General features: G+C 36.9%; 2 protein-coding genes across 3 annotated transcripts; both read right to left on the bottom strand.

Moving 5' to 3' along the window:
- Positions 1–11,404: 11,404 nt before the first annotated feature.
- On the bottom strand, positions 11,405–14,425 carry LOC143922697 (uncharacterized). 2 transcript variants are annotated; one of them, XM_077446029.1, is made up of 5 exons: positions 14,374–14,425; positions 13,815–13,977; positions 13,602–13,739; positions 12,964–13,496; positions 11,405–12,889 (listed from the first exon to the last, which is right to left on the bottom strand). In XM_077446029.1, the coding sequence occupies exon 5, from the start codon at positions 12,591–12,593 to the stop codon at positions 12,153–12,155; it is 441 nt and encodes a 146-aa protein (XP_077302155.1). In that variant the 5' UTR covers positions 12,594–12,889; positions 12,964–13,496; positions 13,602–13,739; positions 13,815–13,977; positions 14,374–14,425; the 3' UTR covers positions 11,405–12,152. The 2 variants fall into 2 exon arrangements, with proteins under 2 accessions (XP_077302155.1, XP_077302156.1); XM_077446030.1 differs by lacking the exon at positions 14,374–14,425 and having other exon boundaries at positions 13,598–13,739.
- Positions 14,426–20,199: 5,774 nt separating this feature from the next.
- LOC143922755 (uncharacterized) lies at positions 20,200–23,047 on the bottom strand. The gene is made up of 6 exons (XM_077446092.1): positions 22,839–23,047; positions 22,685–22,762; positions 21,968–22,134; positions 21,812–21,881; positions 21,578–21,732; positions 20,200–21,499 (listed from the first exon to the last, which is right to left on the bottom strand). The coding sequence occupies exons 2-6, from the start codon at positions 22,691–22,693 to the stop codon at positions 21,436–21,438; spliced, it is 465 nt and encodes a 154-aa protein (XP_077302218.1). The 5' UTR covers positions 22,694–22,762; positions 22,839–23,047; the 3' UTR covers positions 20,200–21,435.
- Positions 23,048–23,165: the final 118 nt, after the last annotated feature.

Raw genomic sequence — 23,165 nt, 5'->3', positions numbered from 1 at the left:
CATAAAATACTGTTCAATTTAAGTCATGTTTTTAAAGATTGCCAATGAAATTGTCTCTCATCAATGAGTAATAGTTTTGTGAATGTCAATTTTCAGATACAAAGACCCGTTGAATGCTGAAAATTATGTTGGTGTGCCGAGATCAATCATGGATCAGACGCTGGAATGGTTTCACGAATTGGAGAATTCGCTCAAAGCATCCGATACTTGGTTCGACATAGCCGTCAGTACTTACTCTTACTCTTAATGTAATATTGAACACTTCATTATAAATTACGTTCAACAAAAATACTCACCTTTATTGGTTTATTCTAATTGTATTGTATTATTAATTGTATTATTTTTATTTTTACTTTATTTTATTTCCATCAGTACCTAATGGTTTTTTTCTTTTTAAATTTTATTTTTGTTTTATATTATATTTATTTTGTATGTTTGTGACATCGACCATGCTGACTCTCCCAAATATTTTAAATTAATAAATTCCTAATGAGTATTTAACTAACTTTATACGAGTCGTTGTATTTAAAAGTACAATTTTCAGTTCCAAAAACAAAAATATTATAAGAGATAACAAAAACTGTTATCTCTTATTATATTTTTAACTTTTATTTTAAAACTAAAACCATTATATTAAATGTTTTGCGAGAAAAAAAGTGGACTGACGCCACTCAGTAAATATACATATTTACACATTAGAATTGGCTATTTGGCTGACAAAAAAATGCGACTTATAGTAAATGTATGTACATATATTGGTGAATTTATATTACAATATAATCATTAATATCTATGTATATACATGAAAAAATTATAATTTTAAAGTGTTAGAAATTGTTTAAAAATAATGAGTATGCTTTATTATGTAAATAAAAATAAATTTATAATCTCCATATAATAATAGAAATAAAAATAATTTTGACTCTATTCACTATCTGAAGAATTACATCTGAAGGTTACAGTAGAAACATTGGGCAGCTTTAATAATTAGAAAACCTCATTTTCAAACGTTGTAGTCTTTTTTGTGGATACTTTTCTCATGCTGGTGTTATTAAAAGTAAATTTAAAATGTCTTCATTCCATTTCTCATGTGACACTTTATTAAACATTATCTATATCTTTTTAATTCTTATTCCACTCTTAATTACCAGGCAGCAGCTGGCCTTGCGCAATGCGCTCACACTGGAGACAGCAGAGACCCACCTCAGGTCGCGGTGCTCTTATCGAGTCCTCCGACTCAGAAGCGGCCCCCCGGCGTCTCCTTTCCCTTTCGGACTGCAACTTCTCCCCGATCACGGAGGCAGCAAAGGACTCCCAAGACGACCAGTTCCCTCTGTCGCGGAGCATCGTCCCCGTCCACAGCGTTTCCTCCCCGATCGCGGCTTTGAGGGCCTCTCTCGGGGAGCAATGTGTGCTCCGCGTCATCGTCAGCTGCCTCACAGTGGTGGCAGCTTGGTGTTGCTTCTTTCCCTATCTTGTGGAGGTAGGTTCCGAAGCAACCGTGTCCTGTCAACAACTGGGTGAGGTGGTAGTTCAGGTCACCGTGTTTCCTTCCGCACCATTGCTTCAGGTCACCGACGAGCCTTTGCGTCCACCTTCCCCTAGTAGCTGACTCCCACGGCTGCTGCCACTGTATCATGGTGGCATCCCTCGCTTCGCTTCTTTTCAGCCCGCCGTGTGTCACCTTTCGCTCAACCACAAGCAGGTCCACAGGCGGTGTGCCAGCGAGCACCAGTGCCGCATCTTCCGATACTGTGCGGTACGCCGAGACGACCCTCAGAGCACTCCGCCTCTGCACTCCAGCCATTTTTCGCCTAGTGCACTCCACTTTAAGGGAGTCACGTAAGGAGTATGTAGAGTGGACCACCGAATTCAGGAGTTTCCTCCTAACACTGACGGGCTAACTGTCAGGCCGTCACGTCTGACCTGGCGGATGCCCGCTCCACATGCTCCGTGAACCTGAGCTTCCGGTCGAGCTGGATTCCGAGGTATCTCACCGAGTCACGAAACGGCACCTCAAAACCCTCCAGCTCTAATTTCGGCGGGCCGGAACCTCTTCGTCTGGTGAAGAACACTGCCTCCGTCTTCTGGACAGCGTCAATCGTTGATCGGCCCCACCTGAATGCGTATTGAAGCAAAGGTAAAAGAGGGCAAAGGGTACCACTGGGGTAATAAGAAATGGGGTATTAGGTCTCTGTGTGCATCGGTGCATTCTTGAAGAGTTTAAAGAAACCTCTGTGAAAGGTATTTAATAAGTTGGTGCAGATTTTGTTGTTTGTTGTTGGTCCTTTTTTGATGAGGGAAGCGAAGAATCTACAGTAACTTCCGATTGGTACATATCTATAGATGCCATGGAACTTTCCAGGACTGAAAATCTCTTAAATTTATAATTCAGATACGTACGTGGTTTGGATAGAAAGGATCCACTATTTAAACGATGAGGAGATTATTAAAATTTTCTTCGCAATACGATCTCGTTACATCCGGTGACCTGTACTTAGGGTTTCTGGACTCGACCCGACCCGTACCCGAACCCGTCGGGTAATGGACCTAAAACCCGGACCCGAGACCCGGGACTAAAAACCATCGGGTCCGGGTAACAAGAAATAATTTTTTTTAAATTAAAAAATTTTTTTTAAATCAAAATGCGTTATAAAATTGAATTTTTTAACAAAATAAAGGCGAAAAACAAAAATGGAATAAGCAATTCGAAATATTTGAAGTTTAAATTTTCTTGCCTTTTAAAGTACATACATATGTAAAACGTTATTTTCGTACGCAAATAATTTCTTCTCAGAATACCGCTAAGGATAATAAAATTCAATGGGGCATATATGGATGCACGTCCCTCTTCCATCAGAAGATCCGTATAATCTTGAGCTTGTTCGTGTCATCGGATCTTGTACAGCAACGAACTTACTTGAAGCAGTTACTAAATCGTTCAAAATAGATTACCAGAAACATATTGTTGGATCAACAGGCGAAGGTGCTTCTGCTATGATCAAATTCGGTAAAGAATGTCCGTCATTTTATCAAGTATGTCTAAATCATGGTATTCATCTCGGAGTGTGTGATACTCTATATAATAAAATCTACTGCTATAATGGATACTGAGTGTGAAGAGGAAATAAATGATGTCGAGGGTGAAGATCTCTTTAATGATTTGGATGTTGAAATATTCAGAACCGATGAAGAAAATTTTGTGGAAGTAAATAAAATTGATCAGATTATCGACAGTGTTCGAATGGTGGCGAAGTTTTTTAAATCTTCTTCCATTAGAAATGGAATCTTACAAGACAAAATAAAGGCAGAGCTTGGTCACACCAACAACCTGATTTTAGATTGCAAAACTCGTTGGCAAAAATGATTAGTGTTTTTATAAAGCATCGAAAATTCATAGAAGAGGCATTGATAGAATTAAACTGTTTACAAATGTTGGATGTCGTTGATTTTGAAGTACTTGTAGATTTTATGAATGTGATCAAACCTGCCGAATTGGCAGTCAACATACTAAGCCGAAATGACACAACCATCCATTCAGCTGACCTCACACTAAATTATATGAAGAAAACAATTAAGGAATTTTAAAGTCAAATAGCAGTTGATTTACTTGAAAATGTGGAGAAACGGCTAAACGATAGAACGGACTCGAATTTAATCAATCTATTCAAATTGCTCAAAGAATCCAATACTGTTCCTACGAAACAAGCGTTAATTTTAGCTACACATTTTATGAATAGACTCTGGAAATTCGGTTTCTGGAGAAGTCAATTCTACGGATGATTTACAGGAATTAATTTTAATTGATAACGAAGATGAATGTGAAATAACTATTTTTTTATTTTTATTTTATTTTATTTTATTAATTGAAAAATCAACAGACAGGATGTACATAGATATGTATAAAAAAACAAATAGTAAATAAATAATATATGTAACATCCGAGTCCAATAATAGATTTTTACAAAAATGAAAAAGATTAATATGAGGAAAACAAATTAAAAAGTAAAGAATAAAGGCATGACAAAATATGTAGAACATTGCATAATTAAACTATAGTATTAAAATATTTGGAAAAGGTTATAAAATAGAATATAAGAAGAAATGAAATTTACAAATATAAAACAAATGAAAAAGGTAAATACAAAATAAACAAATGAAAACGAAAAGAATGAAAGCTATAATATGATTAAATAGCACATTACATAACTAAACTAAAGTATAAAAATATTGGAAAAATAGAATAGGAGAAGAAATGAATCAATCAGTCAAGATTCTCTTGATGTTAGACCTGAATTGATGTAGGGAAATACCAAATAGATCAACCTCATTCAGCTCTCCGTTAAACATACGATAAACGCGCTGCAGATAAAAATATTTTTGGGAATTAGTATTGAAAGGATCAAGTGAAAAGAGTGCAACGCGTCTAGAGTACCGAACTGGGATTCTGAAATTAACCTTATTCAGTAAATCAGAACAATCAAGGAAACCATTTATGAGCTTAAAGAAGAATATAGCATCAGTATGTCGTCGCCTGACAGAAAGATCGTCAAAAGAAAGGATTTTTAAAATGTCGGAAACAGTAGAATGGGTATAGGTAGGAAAAAGGTAGCGTAAGGATTTAATAAATTTAAGTTGAACTTTCTCAATACAATTAATATGGGATAAATAAAAAGGTGACCAGATAATTGAGGCAAATTCAAGGTGAGACCTTACAAAGGAAAAATAAAGTAATTTTAGTACATAAGGATCATTAAAGGGTTTTGTTGAGCGGAGTAGGAATCCAAGAGATTTAAATGCTTTGTTGGTAATAAAATAAATATGTTCAGAGAAATCTAGTTTATTATTGAGTATTACACCAAGATCCTTAATAGAAGATGACGTGTTAAGGATTGAATGATTTAATTGATATTGATTAGTAATAATTGACTTATTTCTAGTGAAATTTAAAATAGAGCATTTTCCTAGATTAATAAAAAGATCATTATTTAAACAATATATAGAGAATCTATCTAGATCTTCTTGTATCTTATGACAATCGTCTATGGTGTATATTGGTTTGTAAATTTTTAAATCATCAGCGTAAAGAAGTATAAAGGAATGTTTGAAGATGTATGAGATATCATTAATATAGAGTAAAAAGAATAAGGGACCTAAATGCGACCCTTGAGGGACACCGGAAGGAATATGTCTAAGTGATGATCTAAAACCATTGAGAATTATGATTTCGTGACGATTTAGTATATACGAAGAGATCCAACGAAATAAATTTCCTCGGATTCCGAGGGACCAAAGTTTATTGAGTAATAGGTTGTGATTGATTTTATCAAAAGCTTTAGCAAAATCCGTATAAACGACGTCTATTTGGATTCGTTTGTCCATATAAGATGTGAGAGTACTAGTGAAATTAAGCAGGTTAGTCTCTACCGATCTCCCCTTAAAAAAACCATGTTGTTCAGGTATAATGTAGTTTTTGAAATTGGAGAAAAGGAAATTATAGATAATTTTTTCAAAGATTTTACTAATGACAGATAGTTTAGATATAGGACGGTAATTCTCAATAAGATTCTTATCACCTTTTTTAAAAATAGGGGTGATGTAAGATAATTTCCAATAGTCAGGAAATTTACCGTTAGACATAGAAAGATTGAAAAGGATTGTTATGGGAAGAGATAATGGGACAGCACATTTAACAAGGAAAAAAGAAGGCAAACCATCACAACCCGCACCAAGATTAACATTGAGAGAGTTGATGTGACTGAGTACAGTAGATATGTCAAAATGAAAAGTAGATAAGTTACATGAAGAAGTATCTGTATTAGAGATAGAAAGGTTAATGGTAGAATCACTATTGAAAGTTGAGTCAAAATAGTCCAGATGCAAAAATGCAAAATGTACAGATTTCAGAACCATGTGAAGCCGACTTATTTCCATAATACATTACGGAAGGATATGAAGAGGAGGTATTTTTTTTTGAATTTATATATGACCAAAATGATTTGGGATTAGTTTTAATATTATTTTGAATAAGAGAAATATAATTTCTAAAGCAGATTAAAGAATATTTTTTGATTCGAGCTCTTAATAGTGAAAAACTTTGATAATCTAAGGGATTTGAATAAATTTTAAATTTTTTATGGAATTTGTTTTTTTCTTTTATTATTTTAATAAGAGACGTAAACCAAGGGGGATATTTGGTACGTTTAGATTTAAGAGTAAAAGGGACGTGGCATTCAATAATATTTTGTAAGGTATCGTAAAATTTTTTACAAGCTAAATCAATATTTAAATTGGACTAAAGTGAATTCCAATTGATATCGCTTAAAATTGGAATAATTGTAGCATAGTCAGCTTTTCTAAAGAGGAAAGTTTTATTATAATTATAATTCAAGGGTGAAGATTTGTTGTAAATTATTGAGATGCAAAAGGATAAATGATGAGAATCTTCATGGATTAGCGTAGAGTCAGCACGAGAAATATATAAGGGGAAACTACTAATAGCTAGGTCAAGAATACGGTTATTAGTATTTGATAAATAATTGTATTGATAAAGTTTATTATAAGATAAGAATTGAGTAAAGGAAAGGGAAGAAAAATTAATACAATTGGAAGGAAATAGATGCAGATTTGAGTCGTATTTTGTCTAATCAATAGTGGGAAGATTGTAATCACCGAGTAAAATAAATCGATCCTCTGGATAATTGGTTATTAGATCAGATACTTTATTTAAATGGGTAACTAATAGAGTTTGGTGAGAATTACCAGGAGGAATATAAACAGTACAGATATTTAGTTTAAAAAATTTAGTGGTAATAGTAATCCAAAGGTCTTCTGTGGAAGTTAACCAATTATTTTGAATGACAGAGGGTAGATTATTTTTCACAGCTGTGATTACGCCACCACTAAATATTTGGTTATGAAGAGAATAATCTCTGTCACGTCGAAACACCTGATATCTGGCATCAAAAAACTCACTATTATTGAATGAGTCATTAAGCCAAGTTTCTGATGGACAGATAATATCATAATTATTAACTAATACATTTTGAAGAAAAGAGTCAGATTTAGTTCGGAGACCTTTGACATTTTGATAATAAATGACAAGACGATTAGAAGACATTGTAAAAAAGGAAGTAGATAGAGCACGTAGTGATATAAATATAAATATCCATATGCATAAATGAAAATAGATATATGCATATAAACATACACATAACTGCATACACAGATAAAGATATGGAATTATTGAGCAAACCATCCTTGGTGATACCAGTTGAAATGCAAAGGTATACATAGACACAAGTATAAAAATGAACTCGCACCTTTTTTAGTTTACGAGTAAAATATATGTAAATAGCATAGTTATATAGTAATAATAAAAATAATAAATTATATAGCCATACGTACATAATTGTTTGCACATACATTATAAGATGTGATGCAGACCAGTAGACAATAAATGCATAGATAATTATTAGGTTATGGAGGAAGAATTGAGACAAATTTTGACAAATGCCGAAAAACCGGAGAGTGGTGAATTTGAACTGTTCGGAAATTTAAAACAAGAGTTTGTACTTTTTAAAAATACGAAAAAGCGAGCAATTAATCTGGAGAGGCTCCATGATGCTCTTTGCACAATAAAACCGACTTCAACAGACAACGAAAGGACATTCTCGGTGTCAGCAAATTTTTGCACTAAAATTAGATCGGCATTGGGGGATAAATCCCTCAATGCGTTAGTATTCCTTAAATATTACTATATAAGAACTAGTGTTAAAAATAAAATAGTTATTTAATGTTTTTTGTAATTATTTTTATATTTTATGTAAATTCTTATTAAAAATTAAAAAATTGAAATTTTATTATAATTGTTTTTTTTTACAACAACTACAATAACCACTGTGAAATGGCGAGTTTCTTTAAGGCGTCACAACGACTGTGATAAATAAAAAATAATCAAAAATGAAAAAAAATCAGTGAAAACAAATCATAAGCTGAAAATAAATCAATAAGATTCAAAACCAGTCACAAATTAACAATAAATTATAAGTATTATATAATAAAATAAATTCAATAAATCAATAAGAAGTATAATCAATAACAAAACATCGATTGATTGTAAATCGCAAATAATAAATTCAACTCACAAAATTAATCATAAATTAAGTAATTAACAATTATATAAAACAAAATATACCAATTCATTAGAAATAATAGTAAACAGATCAAGACGTCACATTTAAAAATCGGATAGCACTATACTGACTATATATCGAATGTTTTTAAAACATTTTATTTTGGACCCGGACTCGTCGGGTATCTAAAATATTGGATCCGGACCCGACGGGTTTTGAAAACCCGGGTTTTAAGAAACCCTACCTATACTTGCTCTATAATATCTTCCTTTGGGGATATTTGAGATTTGAAGTCTACCAACATCCAGAAAACTGCAATATTTATAATAAAAAAATTATATGCACTTTAAGATAACGTAATAAAATTATTTAGAATATGAATATTGCGATTTTTACCAGCATAAATACTATTTATCGAGCACAGTTTAATATCCAGTGGAGGAGATGATCACCCTAACACAACCAATACTCCAGGTAAGTACTGACGGCTGTGTCGAACCAAGTATCGGATGCTTCGAGCGAAATTTCCCATCCATGAAACCATTCCAGCGTCTGATCCATGATTGATCTCGGCACGCCAACATAATTTTCAGCATTCAACAGGTCTTTGTATCTGAAAATTGACATTCACAAAACGATTACCCATTAATGAGAGACAATTTCATTGGCAATCTTTAATTTAATTTATAATAAATAATAAATTTAACTTATTTTATGTTCAACAGATTTAATCAAATGGTCTGATTTTTCAACTCCTTACAACGCATATTTTAATGAATTCAATAGAAATAATATAAATCATTTATGTACATATATGTAACAGCATTATATTGTACTATTTCAGAATATTCGTACGCAGTGGCAGATTTAATTCAATAAGCGTATGAATTCTTCATATACATGCATATGAATGGGTTGCAATCAATCTCAACTATAGATTTTTTCGAAGCTGGAATGCATTTAATAAAATATTTTGGATAAAATTACAAGAACTACATTTTGTTTTAGGAAGTCAGGATTTTCAGCGGCAGTGCAAGACTCGGGATTTGTCTGTTGAACTCAGGACAGTCCCGCTCAAATGGGGACGTCTGGCAACCCTGGTCATATCACAACACAATAAGCTCATCTTTTCCGATATCTCATTAAATTGTCGAAGTCGGATTATCGGGGGTGTTGAAATAATGGAGCGTGCTTAGAGCGTATGTTGTTTATTGGGTTGTCGTACTCCGAGTCCCACCGCTGCCAGCCTGCATAAAAGCCGGTGCGGCAACCCCCAAGACCGCGGGCTCGGCAAGCCTCCACAGTACTCCCCCGCCAAAATTACAATGATCAAACAGGTAGGTTACAATATTTACCACAATGGAATTATGCTAGACATAACTATAAAGTACGCTGATCAAAAAAAAAATATAAGTTACCATAATGGAATTATCCTAGACATAACTGTGAAAGTTACACTGGTCCGTACACAGCATTAATTTGCTATGCTAAGTCTAAACCTCATCGGTATTTGCCTCCTTCTCCCGGTACGAGTGGGCGGCGGCGTTGTTCTCACGATTTCTGTATTCGCCGGTGGTGGTGAGGTTGTCCTTATAGGTGTTGTGCTCGGCGTCGGTTGCTCGTCGTTTAACATGTACGCTGGTTTCAGTCGGTCCACCGTTACCCTCACTTCCTTTTGTCTTATCCTGATTACAAATGTTTTCGGGGTTCTCTCCACCACCTCGAATGGTCCTTCGTACGGTTGCTGCAACGGTTGCCGTACAGCATCTGTCCTGAGGAATACTGCCGGACATTTGTTTAAATCCTTGTGGATGAATGTGGCCCTTGTTGTTGCTCTTGGTGGAACCGGTCTCAAGGAGTGCATCTTCTCCCGTAGCTGTCGGAGCAGTTCCGGATGGTCCTTGCGGTCGTTTCTTCCGGTAAAAAACTCTCCCGGGAGTCGTATACCCTCTCCGTATACGAGTTCAGCGCTTGTGGTCTTCAAATCTTCTTTGTATGCTGCTCGCAAACCCAGTAATACGATGGGCAAAGTTCTGGTCCAGTCCCCCGTTGCGTGGCATCTGATTGCTGTTTTCGGTGCTCGGTGCCATCGTTCCACTAGTCCATTTGCCTGTGGGTGGTTCACCGTTGTCCTGTTGTGCTTCGTACCCAGCAGCTGGCTCAAGGCATTGAAAAGCTCACTTTCGAACTGTCTCCCTTGATCAGTCGTAATCGTTTCTGGGCTTCCAAAACGGGCGATCCAGCCCTCCAACAAATGTTTTGCCACTGTTTCCGCTTTTATGTCCGGGATTGGGATGGCTTCCGGCCATCGTGTGTAGCGGTCCACACATGTCAAGATGTATGTGTGTCCATTGGATGGTGGTAATGACCCTACTATATCCACATGAACATGAGCGAACCTTGATGTTGGCGTGGTGAAACTTCCTATCGGTGCCTGTGTATGTCTCGTGGTTTTTGCTCTCTGGCAACTCGTACAGGTCTGTGTCCATCTTCTAATGTCTGTCGCCATTTTCGACCATACATACCGCAGCGTCACCATCTTGACTGTGGTCTTAATGCCCGGGTGTGTGGTGTTGTGCATCATCTGAATTCTTGGGGTACATACGGGCGATTTCTCCCTGTCGATGTGTCACAAACTATCATCGCATTTGTGCTTCCTCCACAAGGTACCGACCCCAATTTCATGCTTGTGTTTCTGGTCGTTAGTCTCTGCAGCTCTTCATCCCCCTCTTGTGCTTTCGCTAGTTCTGCAAAATCTATTTGTGAAGGTATTGAGATTGCGCATACCCGTGACAAGGTGTCGGCCACTTTGTTGTCTTCCCCGGACACATGCCTTATGTCCGCCGTGAACTGGCTGATGAAGCTGAGATGGTTTGCTTGACGCGGAGAAATTTTGTCTGGCTTCTGCCTAATGGCGAACGTCAGTGGCTTGTGGTCCGTGTCGATGGTGAAGGTGTGTCCCTCCAACATGTACCGGAATTGTTGGACCGTTTCGTACATCGCCAACAACTCCCGGTCGTACGTGCCGTACTTCGTTTGGGTTACCGTCAGTTTCTTGGAGAAAAAACCTAAAGGCTGCCACCCACCTTTGATGTTTTGCTGGAATGACGCCCCCATTGCTTGGTCCGATGAGTCTGTTGTCAACATCAGGGGCGCTCCTGGCTCTGGTTGTACTAGTTGTACTGCTGCCAGCAGGTCTCTCTTGGTGCCGTCGAAACATTGTTGCAACTCAGAAGTCCACATCACTGGTGTGCTGTCATTTTTTTTTTGATGTGCCAATGACCGCTTGTAGTGGAAGCTGCGACTCTGCTGACTTGGGCATGAACCGCCGGTAAAAATTGATCATGCCCAGGTAACGTCGCACTTCCTGAATCGTTTTGGGGCGGGGAAAATTGTCGATCACCTCTATTTTTTCTGGGGGCGGTGTTACCCCTTTTTCCGTGACCATGTGCCCGAGGAATTTTGCTTCTTTAGTCGCGAAAACGCATTTTTCTCCATTGATCGTGAGGCCAAACTCCCTTAGTCGTTGGAAAACCTGTCGGACATGCGCCACATGTTCTTCCAAGGAGTTGAATGCTATGAGGATGTCGTCCACGTAAGGAAAACAAAAGTCTAATCCCCTCAGTGTGTTGTCGATGTGCCGTTGGAAGGTTTGGGCGGCGTTTCTTAGTCCGAATGTTATTTGGGGAAACTCGAAAAGATCAAATGGCGTGATTATGGCTGTCTTCTCGCTGTCCTCTGGCTCGACTGGAATCTGGTGGTAAGCCTTCTTCAAGTCGATTGTCAAGAAAACCGTCTTCTTCGCCAACCCCAAGTGACGTCCGCTTTTTTGACCATGTGGAGAGGGCTGGCCCAACAACTTTTTGACGGTCTGCAAATCCCCTGCTGCACCATTAATGTTATTGAATATCTTTTTGGCTGCTCGAAGCTTGCCGAAGTGTTCCAGGAGGTCCGCGCCGATAATTGGTCTTTTTATATCTGTTACCGTGAAATTTCACTGTAGCTTCCGTTGTAGTCCTAAATCGAGTTGAACGGAACGGCCGCCGTATACTGAGATTTTCGTTCCGCCAGCGACTTGATTTTTGTAAGTAGGTCCGAGGGCTTCTGGTCGCCCAGCTCTGCCTTGCTGAGGGCGCTGCGCTTCTCCAGGCTCGAGAGTGTGAAGTTCGCGATGAGCCGGGCCTTCAGCTGCGTGTAAGCGTCTGCCGGTGGTTCTATCAGCAGGTCGCTTACGACCACGCTGGTCCGTTCGTCCAGGTGGGCGACAACAATGTTGAACCTGTCCATTTCTCGACGAATCTTTCGTAAGCCGAAAAGCACCTCCGCTCGTCCAAACCACGCGACGATGTTGCTGGTCCACGGTGGGGAAAGTTTGACGGCCATCTCTGCCATTTTCATTTCCACTTTGGCTACCGCCGTCTCTTGGGCTTTTGGGGCTTTTCTGGCTCTCGGGGCCATCACGTCGGGGTCACCAATGTCGAAGTCGGAGTATCGGGGGTGTTGAAATAATGGAGCATGCTTAGAGCGTGTGTTGTTTATTGGGTTGTCGTACTCCGAGTCCCAGTGCTGCCATCCTGCATAAAAGCCGGTATGCCAACCCCCAAGACCGCTGGCTCGGCAAGCCTCCACAGACTAATTAACTCCCAGAGGAATCAACAAACGTAACATCGTTTAATCTGGCCATCCCGGAAGTCTCTACATGGTTATTATCATTGACCATTTCGAATATGACACTATTTTCTTCACCGTGACACCTACCATTTGAAAATAAAGACTATATTGTAAAGTAAATAAATGCATATCAATATAAATAACAATTTATAATAACCATTCAGCTCCAAGATCTGTAATAGCGTCTCCGAGTGGCAAGCTGTTTGCTCGTTCGTCTATCGGATTGCCGGCCTCCAACGGCAAAGCTTCCTACCCATTTTCAAAAAGCTTGGTGAGACCAGCCGGTCCGCCATCAATTACTACGTCATCATAAACTCGTGTCACCGCTCGCTGACAGCACTGGATATATCACGTTGACAATTTAATTATTGCTTGTGAATATAGTTATATAACTATAATGGATTTCCATTATAGTTATATAAAAGAAGAATATAACAATAAATGCATTTCCTTTTTTCTGACAATATAAGCCATCATCGGAGTTCTTTGTTGCTATTTGCTTTGACACAATAAAATCTTGATGCAGAAATATCTTGGAAGTACATATTCTAGATTGGAGGTCCCTTCAAGCCAGTCACACAACTGTTTAGTTATCACCGAGTGATTCGGAATCAATGGCTACTCTTTCCAAATCCTCATTCGCTATATCCTAGGTTGCCAGATTTCCAAAATCACAGATCGGAACATTCACTATTTCGAACAATGAAAAACAAAGAAGCTTAAGAACTAATGAAGATATTAAGGAAAAAATATTTTTAATTAAATTATAATGTATATAAATAAGTACATACTCACAAGCTCATCTTTTCCGATATTTCATTGAATAATTAACTCCCAGTGGAATCATCTTTCAATCCGGCCATCCCGGATGTCTCTACATGGTTATTATCATTGACCATTTCGAATATGACATTATTTTCTTCACCGTGACACCTAGCCATTTGAAAATAAAGACTGTATTGTAAAGTAAATAAATGCATATCAATATAAATAACAATTTATAATAACCATTCAGCTCCGAGATCTGTAATAGCGTCTTCAAGTGGCAAGCTGTTTGCTCGTCCATCTATCGGATTGCCGGCCTCCAATGGCAAAGCTTCCTACCCATTTTCAAAAGTGCTTTGTGAAACCAGCCGGTCCGCCATCAATTACTACCACATCATAAACTTAACTGAAATATAAAAATAAATCTAATTAAAACTAACGTCACAATCTTCACAATGCTCTAAGATTGTGCCTGAATGGTTATTTTTCTCCTTTAAAAAAAATTATACAAATTCAATATGAATTTTTATGAAATCTCTGTACAGGAATTCCTGTAGTTATTAAAAAAGTTGTATACACGGACATAGAGATCTAAATAGCATACAAATACTAAAGTATTTTAGAATTGTATCGAAACTTCAATTTTGTATATTTTCATTGATATCTTTATACCAAAATTTTCGTATACATACGTATATATAATATATAATAGAGATAAAATATACACAAAGATTCAAATATATTGCGAACTGTTTTAGATTTAGAAAATGATATGAACCGAATCAAAAGAAGTGCTAATTACCTATTGACGAATGACATTTTGAGGTTATGTGAACGATGACATCTGTCAAATGATAGTTGAATTGGAGCTAGCACCACAATCGATGAGCATACCTATTAGAGCTTTTCTAAAATATCATTTAGTGACTCTATAAATAAATCATGTTTTTTAATGTACATTTATTAATATGTGCATGGATTAGTCTGATTTTCCCGTTTCTCATTCATTTCTCATTTTTTATTTTATTTCTTCCCTCTCTCCTATTCATTAATTTTTTTTTATTTACGTTTCAGGATTATTTGAGAGTGATAATTAATCATACTCAGTTTCAAATTTATGACACGAAAAATAAATTATTTCACTTTCTTGAAATGTTAAATGCAACTAAAGCACCGCTAGATGGCATTATTAGAAGTGACAGTCGGTAAAACTGATTTCTACTTTATCGTACTGCAAACGAATGCCGATAGATTTCAATCATTTTCATTCTCACATAACGCATTAGTTCAAGGACGACGAAGAAACTTAAATTTTTATGCGTGCCAAAGGTTGGACATATAAAAATTTTGCTAGCACGCGCAGGGTTTAAAATTTGGCCAGTTGTATGTATTCACGATGTTAAAAATATTTTAAATATAAAATATGCATATGTATATTTGAGGAGTTAGCGGGTTGAGCGAGCTCGGTGCGGACGTGTGTTTGTGTGTTGTTCCCGACAAGAACATATGTAGAATTTTGTGTTAAATTGGAGCTAAAGAGGAGGTGCTGGGACGAGTATTTAATATTGAGTGTTGAATAATTTAATATTTGATTTTGATTATTTAATATTTGATTTTGGATACTTGTACTCAACGTTAACGTTAATGTTTGGTACTAATTTCATAAATATTATGATTGTGAATAAACTGTCAATATATGTATGTAAATATATCATAAATGGAAACACACGTCCGTCCGCACTGATTAATTACTAAGCTCAGAGCAGAGCTCCATGCAACCGCTCATGTCCCCAAGTTGCAGATAGGGGAACGACTCATGTAGTCAACTGCCATGGCGAATATATCGTAACATACCGTATCACCTTTGACAGAGAAGGAAACTATAATAAATCCCTGGTAGTGGGCAGCAGCTCTGCCAGTATAAGATGTCAAAACATTTACTGCGCTGTAGAAGGAAGTGGGAATCCACCGCAGTATTCTCCCAAAATAACTATGATATACAAAAATAAATAAGTGTGAAGAAGTCTGACTCTCCGGCTGACACCCGGCGCCTTCGAGGTTCCAGGTTTCACGGTGTGAAATTGGCTACTGGCCACATGCATGTGACTCACCAGGCATCATCTGGAAAATATGCGACTGGAGAAACTTTACGGAACAAATCCAAAATAAGTACTTGGAACGTCAGAGGACTACTGAATCCTGGGAAAACACCAGTTGTTGAGAATGAGATGTACAGTCGTGGGCTAGATATACTCGGAATCTCGGAAACGCACTGGAAGAACGACGGCCATTATAAAACTTCAAATGGAAATACGATATATTTTTCTGGTAACCAAGATTCGTCACATAGCGGTGTCGCGGTGATCTTAGCATCTAAATTAACCAGTGCACTAATCGGCTACAACCCCATAAGCGACAGCCTTATACACTTAAAACTCAACACCCATCCATATAACCTCAACATCCTTCAAATATATGCTCCTACTGCAGATGCCGAAGACAGTAAAATAAAAGCGTTCTATTCTTCACTACTCGATACATTGTCGAAGATCCCAAACAAAGAAATGACCATCATTCTTGGTGATTTTAATGCCAAAGTCGGTAATAATAGCAACATTGATAACATAGTGGGTAAATATGGATTGGGTATTCAAAATGAGAGAGGAGAGAAACTTATAAGTTTCTGCATTGAAAATAAAATGTCCATTATGAATACTTGGTTTCAACATCATCCTAGGCGATTGTACACTTGGATATCTCCTGGGGATCGTAACCGCAACCAAATCGATTATGTACTAATAAATTCTAGATGGAAATCATCGATACATAACGTCAAAACATATCCAGGTGCAGATTGCGGATCTGACCATAACTTACTTGTTGCTAAATTTCGGCTGAAATTGAAAATTATTAAAAGACATCAACATAAAGCAATTAAACTCACCAATGATGATGTAATTAATTTTGGCAATGAAATCAGAGAAAAAGACGCAGAATTCCAAATCAATCCTAATGTAGATGTAGAAGAGTCTTGGAAAAATTTTAAAGATCTCATAATTCGGTATCAGAAAACATTAAACACCGCAAAATGAACATCGTAAGTCTTTTATCTCTGATTCAACTTGGGTTAAGGTAAAAGAACGTAAAAGACTTAAACAAACTGGCATAACATCGACAGAATATCTTGAAAGGTATCTATGCAATATTACATAAAGATATTCAAAGAAGTTGTAGGCGGGATAAGGCTAAATATATAAATGACATATGTGAGGAGATAGAAAAACACGCATTAAAGAATCAGGCAAGGGATTTTTTTCACAAAGTAAAAATCGTCACTCAAAAAAACTGGGACAATAGATGATGAATTTGGAAACACGCTTACAGATATTGATGTGATACTCAACCGATGGAAAGAATACTGTTCGGAATTGTACAGTGGTAGTTCGTCGACCTCAATTGTTTCCCCAATTGATGATGTCAGACAGCCTGACATCTTGACATCTGAAGTTGTAAATGCCATAAAGAAACTGAAATGTAAAAAGTCTCCTGGCAGTGATGGTATACAAGCTGAACTTCTGAAAGAGCTTGGTGAAACTGCGATAAAGGCGCTATGTAATATGTGCAACAAGATCTGGGTAAACGGAGTATGGCCGAAATATAGGGGTCAATTCAATATTCATTCCCTTACACAAGAAAGGATCTACAAAAAAATGCGAGAATTACAGGACCTTAGCCTTAATATCGCACTCTAGTAAAGTATTGCTGTATATAATTAAAGATCGTTTGAGCAGTTACCTTGGATGGCAAATACCGAACGAACAAGCAGGGTTTGTAAAAGGCAAAGGGACGAGGGAAAAAATACTGAATATACGTCAGCTTATTGAAAAATGTCGGGAGTTTCAAACTCCAGCCGTTCTTTGTTTTATAGACTATAAAAAAGCTTTTGACTTTGTGTACTGGGACTATCTGTGGAAAGTTCTACTGGATATGGGAGTCCCCATGCATCTTGTCAAAATAATATATAACTTGTATAATGATAACAATGCAGTAGTTCGAATCAATTCGCTAAACTCGACAAATTTTCGAGTACAACGTGGAGTAAGGCAAGGGTGTACATATACTATCTTCAGACCTATTAAATATATATGGAGAGTATATTATGCGTAGAGCACTGGATGGTTGGAAGGGTGGAGTGTCCATTGGTGGCAAAAAACTATCCAATCTTCGGTATGCGGATGACACAACGCTCATAGCTAATAATTATGAAGAAATGGCCGAACTGATCCGTCGTGTTGAGACAGAGAGTAATGTGTTTGGCCTCCAGATAAACCGCCCCAAAACAAAAATTATGATAATTGACCGTCACCAACAGCCGCAAAACAACAACTCAGCTTTAAACGGTATAGAGGTGGTTGATAATTTTGTCTATCTGGGGTCACTCATATCTAGCAACGGCGCCAGCGAATTGGAAATACGGCGCCGGATTATATTAGCAAAATCGGCAATGTCACAACTAACGAAGATTTGGAAGAATAGAGCCATTACAACTGCTGTCAAAATCCGTCTCGTGAAGAGTCTCGTTTTTTCTGTCTGCCTTTATGGAGTCGAGACGTGGACCATGAAGGCGGCGGATAGACGGAGAATCGATGCCTTCGAGATGTGGTCCTGGAGACGGCTATTGCGCGTGCCTTGGACTGACAAACGCACAAATGTGTCTATTCTTGAAGAATTAAAAATCAAGTATAGACTGTCAATAATATGCCTGAAACGTATATTGTAGTTCTTCGACCAAATTGCACGAAGAGGTGAGGAGAGCCTGCAGCCGTTGGTTGTGGTTGGTAGGGTCGAAGGCAGAAGAGCCAGAGGCAGATCCCACGCACGCTGCAGCGAAGTCTTCACCTGGCCAAATTTAGAACTGAATGGAGGCAGCTGGTTGACCGGACATCATAGTCAGGATCCTCAGTGATGAGGGAACCGACAGCAATAAAACTAATCAAATTTATATTTTTTTCGCTGTTACCAGGTGGGAAGTTTTGTGGGAACAGATTGTGCACTGCTTGTTAGTCGTCCAGATTAAACTATTAATGCACTTCGATATATAGGTACATATACCGATACGTATAATTTACGTAAGGTATAAATTATTAATTTGGAAATTTATTTTTCTGTAAGTAAATAATATTAATATATGGGAGGGGGGCGCCTTAAAATATTTTGCGGGGGGGCACCAGGAATTCACACTACGCCTCTGGTTGACACGGATTACTCGCCCCATGTTCAATGCTTTTTTACTTTATCTAATATATAATTTCGAAAGAGACTTTGCATATATATATGTAACCTCGGTTGGTTGGTTCGTAGACAACACATTCGATTTATTTATTTTTAAATTAATAGGCACCGATTCGATTTATAGTCCCCGGGGGCGCAGGCGCCAGATTCTGGTATACATATAATTTCAAAAGAGACTTAGTATATACATATGTTTGTTTGTTCGTGACAGTTAATTTAATAAAATAAAAACAAATGGATATTCAAATAAATTTATATAAAATAAAACTATTCAAATAAATTGAATAAAATGTTTAGTATTATGTAGATTAGTCATGCTTAAACGGTTTATATTACAAATACCGAGCGAAGCCGGGTGAAACCACTAGTATACTATGTACGTAGTTTTTCAATGCTACCTGGAAAGGCTTAGCGGGGAGTATTCTTGTTTACTTTGTACATGCTCAAAATACAACGCCTTTCGGCGTTTTTCAGGGTCATGGACTTGTCAGCATTAAAAGGTTAAACGTAAGTGCAAGTCTAAGTACGAAAGTATGGATGTAGGAATAAACTTCCTCGACTAAACTTATCTGCAATAAATAATATGAAAATATTTATTTGCTATTCATTTATTTTATTACAATACATACATAGTACTTATTCATTTATTTTATCAAAACACATACATATTATATTTTATATTGGAAGCCCCTGTTAACTGGATAGATAAAAAGTTGGCCATTAGGATAACTACGCCCAAAGCGAGTTCGCGTGGGGAAAACTGGTTCGAACTAATCGATATTGTTGCACAGCAGTGGCGCTTGGTAGACTTTGCTCTATCTCTGTCTATGTTGGTTTTATTTACGTGCGTGCGAGCAGTGTTTTCGAGTTTTGTGGCCTACTTCCAAAAAACACCGCTCACACCCACACCTCGGATACACTGCTCGCACGCACGCAAATAAAGCCAACAAAGACAGAGATAGAGAAAGCTTTTGCTCGGCCATTTTCAACGGTAGCAAATTGGAGTGTTGCGCAAAACTCTACATTAATCAGCGCACCCCAAGAAGGGTCGTTTATTTTTAGGGCGTGAACTTTCTTTTCGACTAATAAAGGACGAAGAACACTCAAAAAATTTACATTGCTCCCGCGTCTTTTTAAAAGATACAACTGCAGTGAATACTGCAGTTGGGGTAAAAGTCGGAATTCTCGACAGGGCGGACCGATATTATATAGTCCTCTAGGATGGTGGCCACTACCATGAATCCGCCGCTAGTGGTTCATTGAGACAATTTATGTATTTCTCTGGTTGATTTAATATATATTTTAAAAAAAAATTAAAACGCTTTAATTTTTGTTTCACATTTATTTTTCAAGAAAAATGTTACAATAGCTTTATTGAAAATAAAATATATACCTATCTCTAATTTTGCTGGCTATCACCTCGTTATTTAAAATAGGCAAAATGACAAAATATAATTTTACGTTATTATTAATGGAAACCTATAGATATTAGCCCTTTTTCCCATAATCCTATAAAGCTACATTAAAATTAACAAGAAACATTAAATATCAAATAATGGAAATAATTGCAATGAATGGAAACTTGTGCACCAGCTATGTACCAGTTATTGGAATATACATAGATATCTATGTACATAACTAAGATGTAGTTATGTACATATTATACTATGAACAAGTAGCTCTTAAAAATTCAAATCATATTTATACTAACAATAATTGGAAAAAATATAATTACCAATAGTAAAGTAGGAATTGAAACACTAAATATCAAATAATGAAAATAGTTGCAATTAATGGGAACTTGTGCACCAGCTATGTACCAGTTATTGGAATATACATAGATATCTACATAACTAAGATGTAGTTATGTACATATTATACTATGAACAAGTAGCTCTTAAAAATTCAAATCATATTTATACTAACAATAATTGGAAAAAATATAATTATCAATAGTAAAGTAGCAATTGGAAATTTACTACAATAACTAGATCGTTTTTGTGTATTATATAATTTACAAGTAGCTTTTAAAAATTAAAATCATACCTACATTACCATTAATTAGAAAAAACATACAAAAAAGATAATGATCACAAGAACAATAGCCATTGAAATGTAAATAGATATCTACATAACTAAGATGTACTTATGTATAGAGCTAGGACCGGAAGCGTGCCGTTTATTGTTCAATTGTTGTAAATGTTTTGTAAAAAAGGTTCGGCAAACCTATAAAGCTAAATAAAGCTTCAAAGTAGTCGCTTAACAAAGCCACTATACTGGCTTTCCGAGCTGGCAGCCGAATATCCGAAAGCCACTATAGTGGCTTTCAGAGTTCAAGACGTTAACAATGCATTTACAACATTTGAACAATAAACGGCCCCCTTAGGGTCCGGGCTTTACAGTTATGTATTATATAATTTACAAGAAGTAGCTCTTAAAAATTAAAATCATACCTACATTAACATTAACAAGAAAAAATACGTGGAAAAAAATTATCACCTATTGAGTAGGTACTTAAACTAATATCCATGTATGTATTATTTCATGAAGAAAATTCTGTGGAAAGTTTTGTCTACTTTTTCGAACATCTGCGTTCCATTTCGTACAAAACCTTTAGGACCATGGGGCAATGTTTTCTGAAACAAAATGTCATAGTTTATAATTAAAAAGAAGCTAAACCCTCGCATTACATTTTAAGGTAAGCAATGTCTTACATGGAATGAGCCCCATCACCACGCGCTCCACAATTGGGACAGACATATGTCCTCATAGTTGGACATGTTAACTTGCCTGTAGATGACCTCAGTGAATGGCCATTGAAGATGGAACTGGGCATCTCGTTGATATAGCAAAAGCCGCAAAATAAGATCTAAAATTTATATAAATGGGATAAAAATTTAGGGTGTTACAAATATTGATCATTTCTATATATGTATGTATGTACATACACTTTCAGTGCTCGTCATGAACTTATTCCGTTTGTGTTCTGGTGCTTCTGCATTGGCTGGACAATATTGCCTGAAACAAAATGTCACAATTACCAATTAAAAATCCAAATATTTACATAAATATAACATTAGAATTGAAGGTAATCTGTATCTTACACCGTGTGCGCATTGTCACCAGTCTCTCCACAAATGGGACACACATATTTTCGAAAATTAAGACACGTCAACACACCCGTCGGTGATCTTAGGGTATGACTATAATAAACGCTAGGCGACCTTCCACTACTACGGCAAAACCCGCAAAAAGAGGCTCCACCCGCCACCTAAAATTTACATAAATAAATTAGGTTTAAAATGCTTCGACAAAAATTTTAGGCGTTGACAAATATTGATCATGTCTAGTTTATCAAACCTTAATAATCGTTTTGTGGTATACATGCACATACATGGTTGTGTTTTTTTTTTAATGTTGTTAAACAGATAATTTATCGTTATACTATAGTGTTCTTTATGGTTAGACTAGTTAAAGTGCGGAGCGTGTCTGCACTACTCATGCACACATACTTATTCGTAGTTTGAATATTGATTTTAAACAACGCTCAACTCGCGTCTCCTTAGAAATTTCATAAATATTAATATCAATAATTATTTTAAATCTTTCTTTTATTTACTTTATCATTTATTCTTTAATCGAATGCTTCGGATCGTTTTACAAGATGAGAGTAAAGATGTTCAAGTGTCAAACTACGAATGAGTGTATGTAGTGAGTAGATATGCGTGTTGCGAACTTACTGGTTTGAAAACTGGTCTGAACATAAATGACGCTAAAGCGATAAATTACGACAAATATTGGTCTTGATTAGTTTCGCTTACCGATGCCATCGCAATTGCTTTCTTATTCACGGTGGGTATATTCGATAGTGGATTCGTCGTCTTTATGTCCAACACTGTCTGAAATCAATTCAGCACGAATATGAAACACAGATGTCCGAAATGGATCGAACGAAAAGCAACGAGCTGGACTAACCTGCGATTCTTCGCCGGTGGAGACTTTAACCTTGAAAAGCTGGTTTTCCAAACCGGCCGTATTTCAAGCGGGTCAACGTCCTAGTTTGTGTGTTTCCTTCGATCAGCAACCCCCGGCCACTGGATCGGATGATTCGAATGGCGATTGGAATGATTTGAAGGGATTCACCGACAATTCTCTGAAGGACAGCACGAGCGTCCAGCGAACACGCGGGACCAGGCTGGCCACTCTCGAGACAGAAGAGTGGTCGTAACACTCGAATATCTGTCCAGCTTTTTGAAATACGCAAATCGAAATCACTCTCGTACTTGTGTAATTGTATTCGAG

The sequence above is a fragment of the Arctopsyche grandis genome, chromosome 2 (assembly GCF_051622035.1).
Source record: "Arctopsyche grandis isolate Sample6627 chromosome 2, ASM5162203v2, whole genome shotgun sequence".
NCBI lineage: Eukaryota > Metazoa > Arthropoda > Insecta > Trichoptera > Hydropsychidae > Arctopsyche > Arctopsyche grandis.
The sequence above is the reverse complement of the archived record's forward strand: the minus strand, read 5'-3'. Positions and strand labels throughout refer to the sequence as shown.

Bases quoted from the DNA above. Each gene is read 5' to 3' on its own strand.
- LOC143922697 (XM_077446029.1), bottom strand. From the start codon at position 12,593: ATGGCCCCGAGAGCCAGAAAAGCCCCAAAAGCCCAAGAGACGGCGGTA.
- LOC143922755 (XM_077446092.1), bottom strand. The intron at 21,733-21,811 runs GTATGTACATAC...TATAAATTTTAG, and splicing joins TCATGACGAGCACTGAAAGT to ATCTTATTTTGCGGCTTTTG. The intron at 21,500-21,577 runs GTAAGACATTGC...ATTTTGTTTCAG, and splicing joins GGTGATGGGGCTCATTCCAT to AAAACATTGCCCCATGGTCC.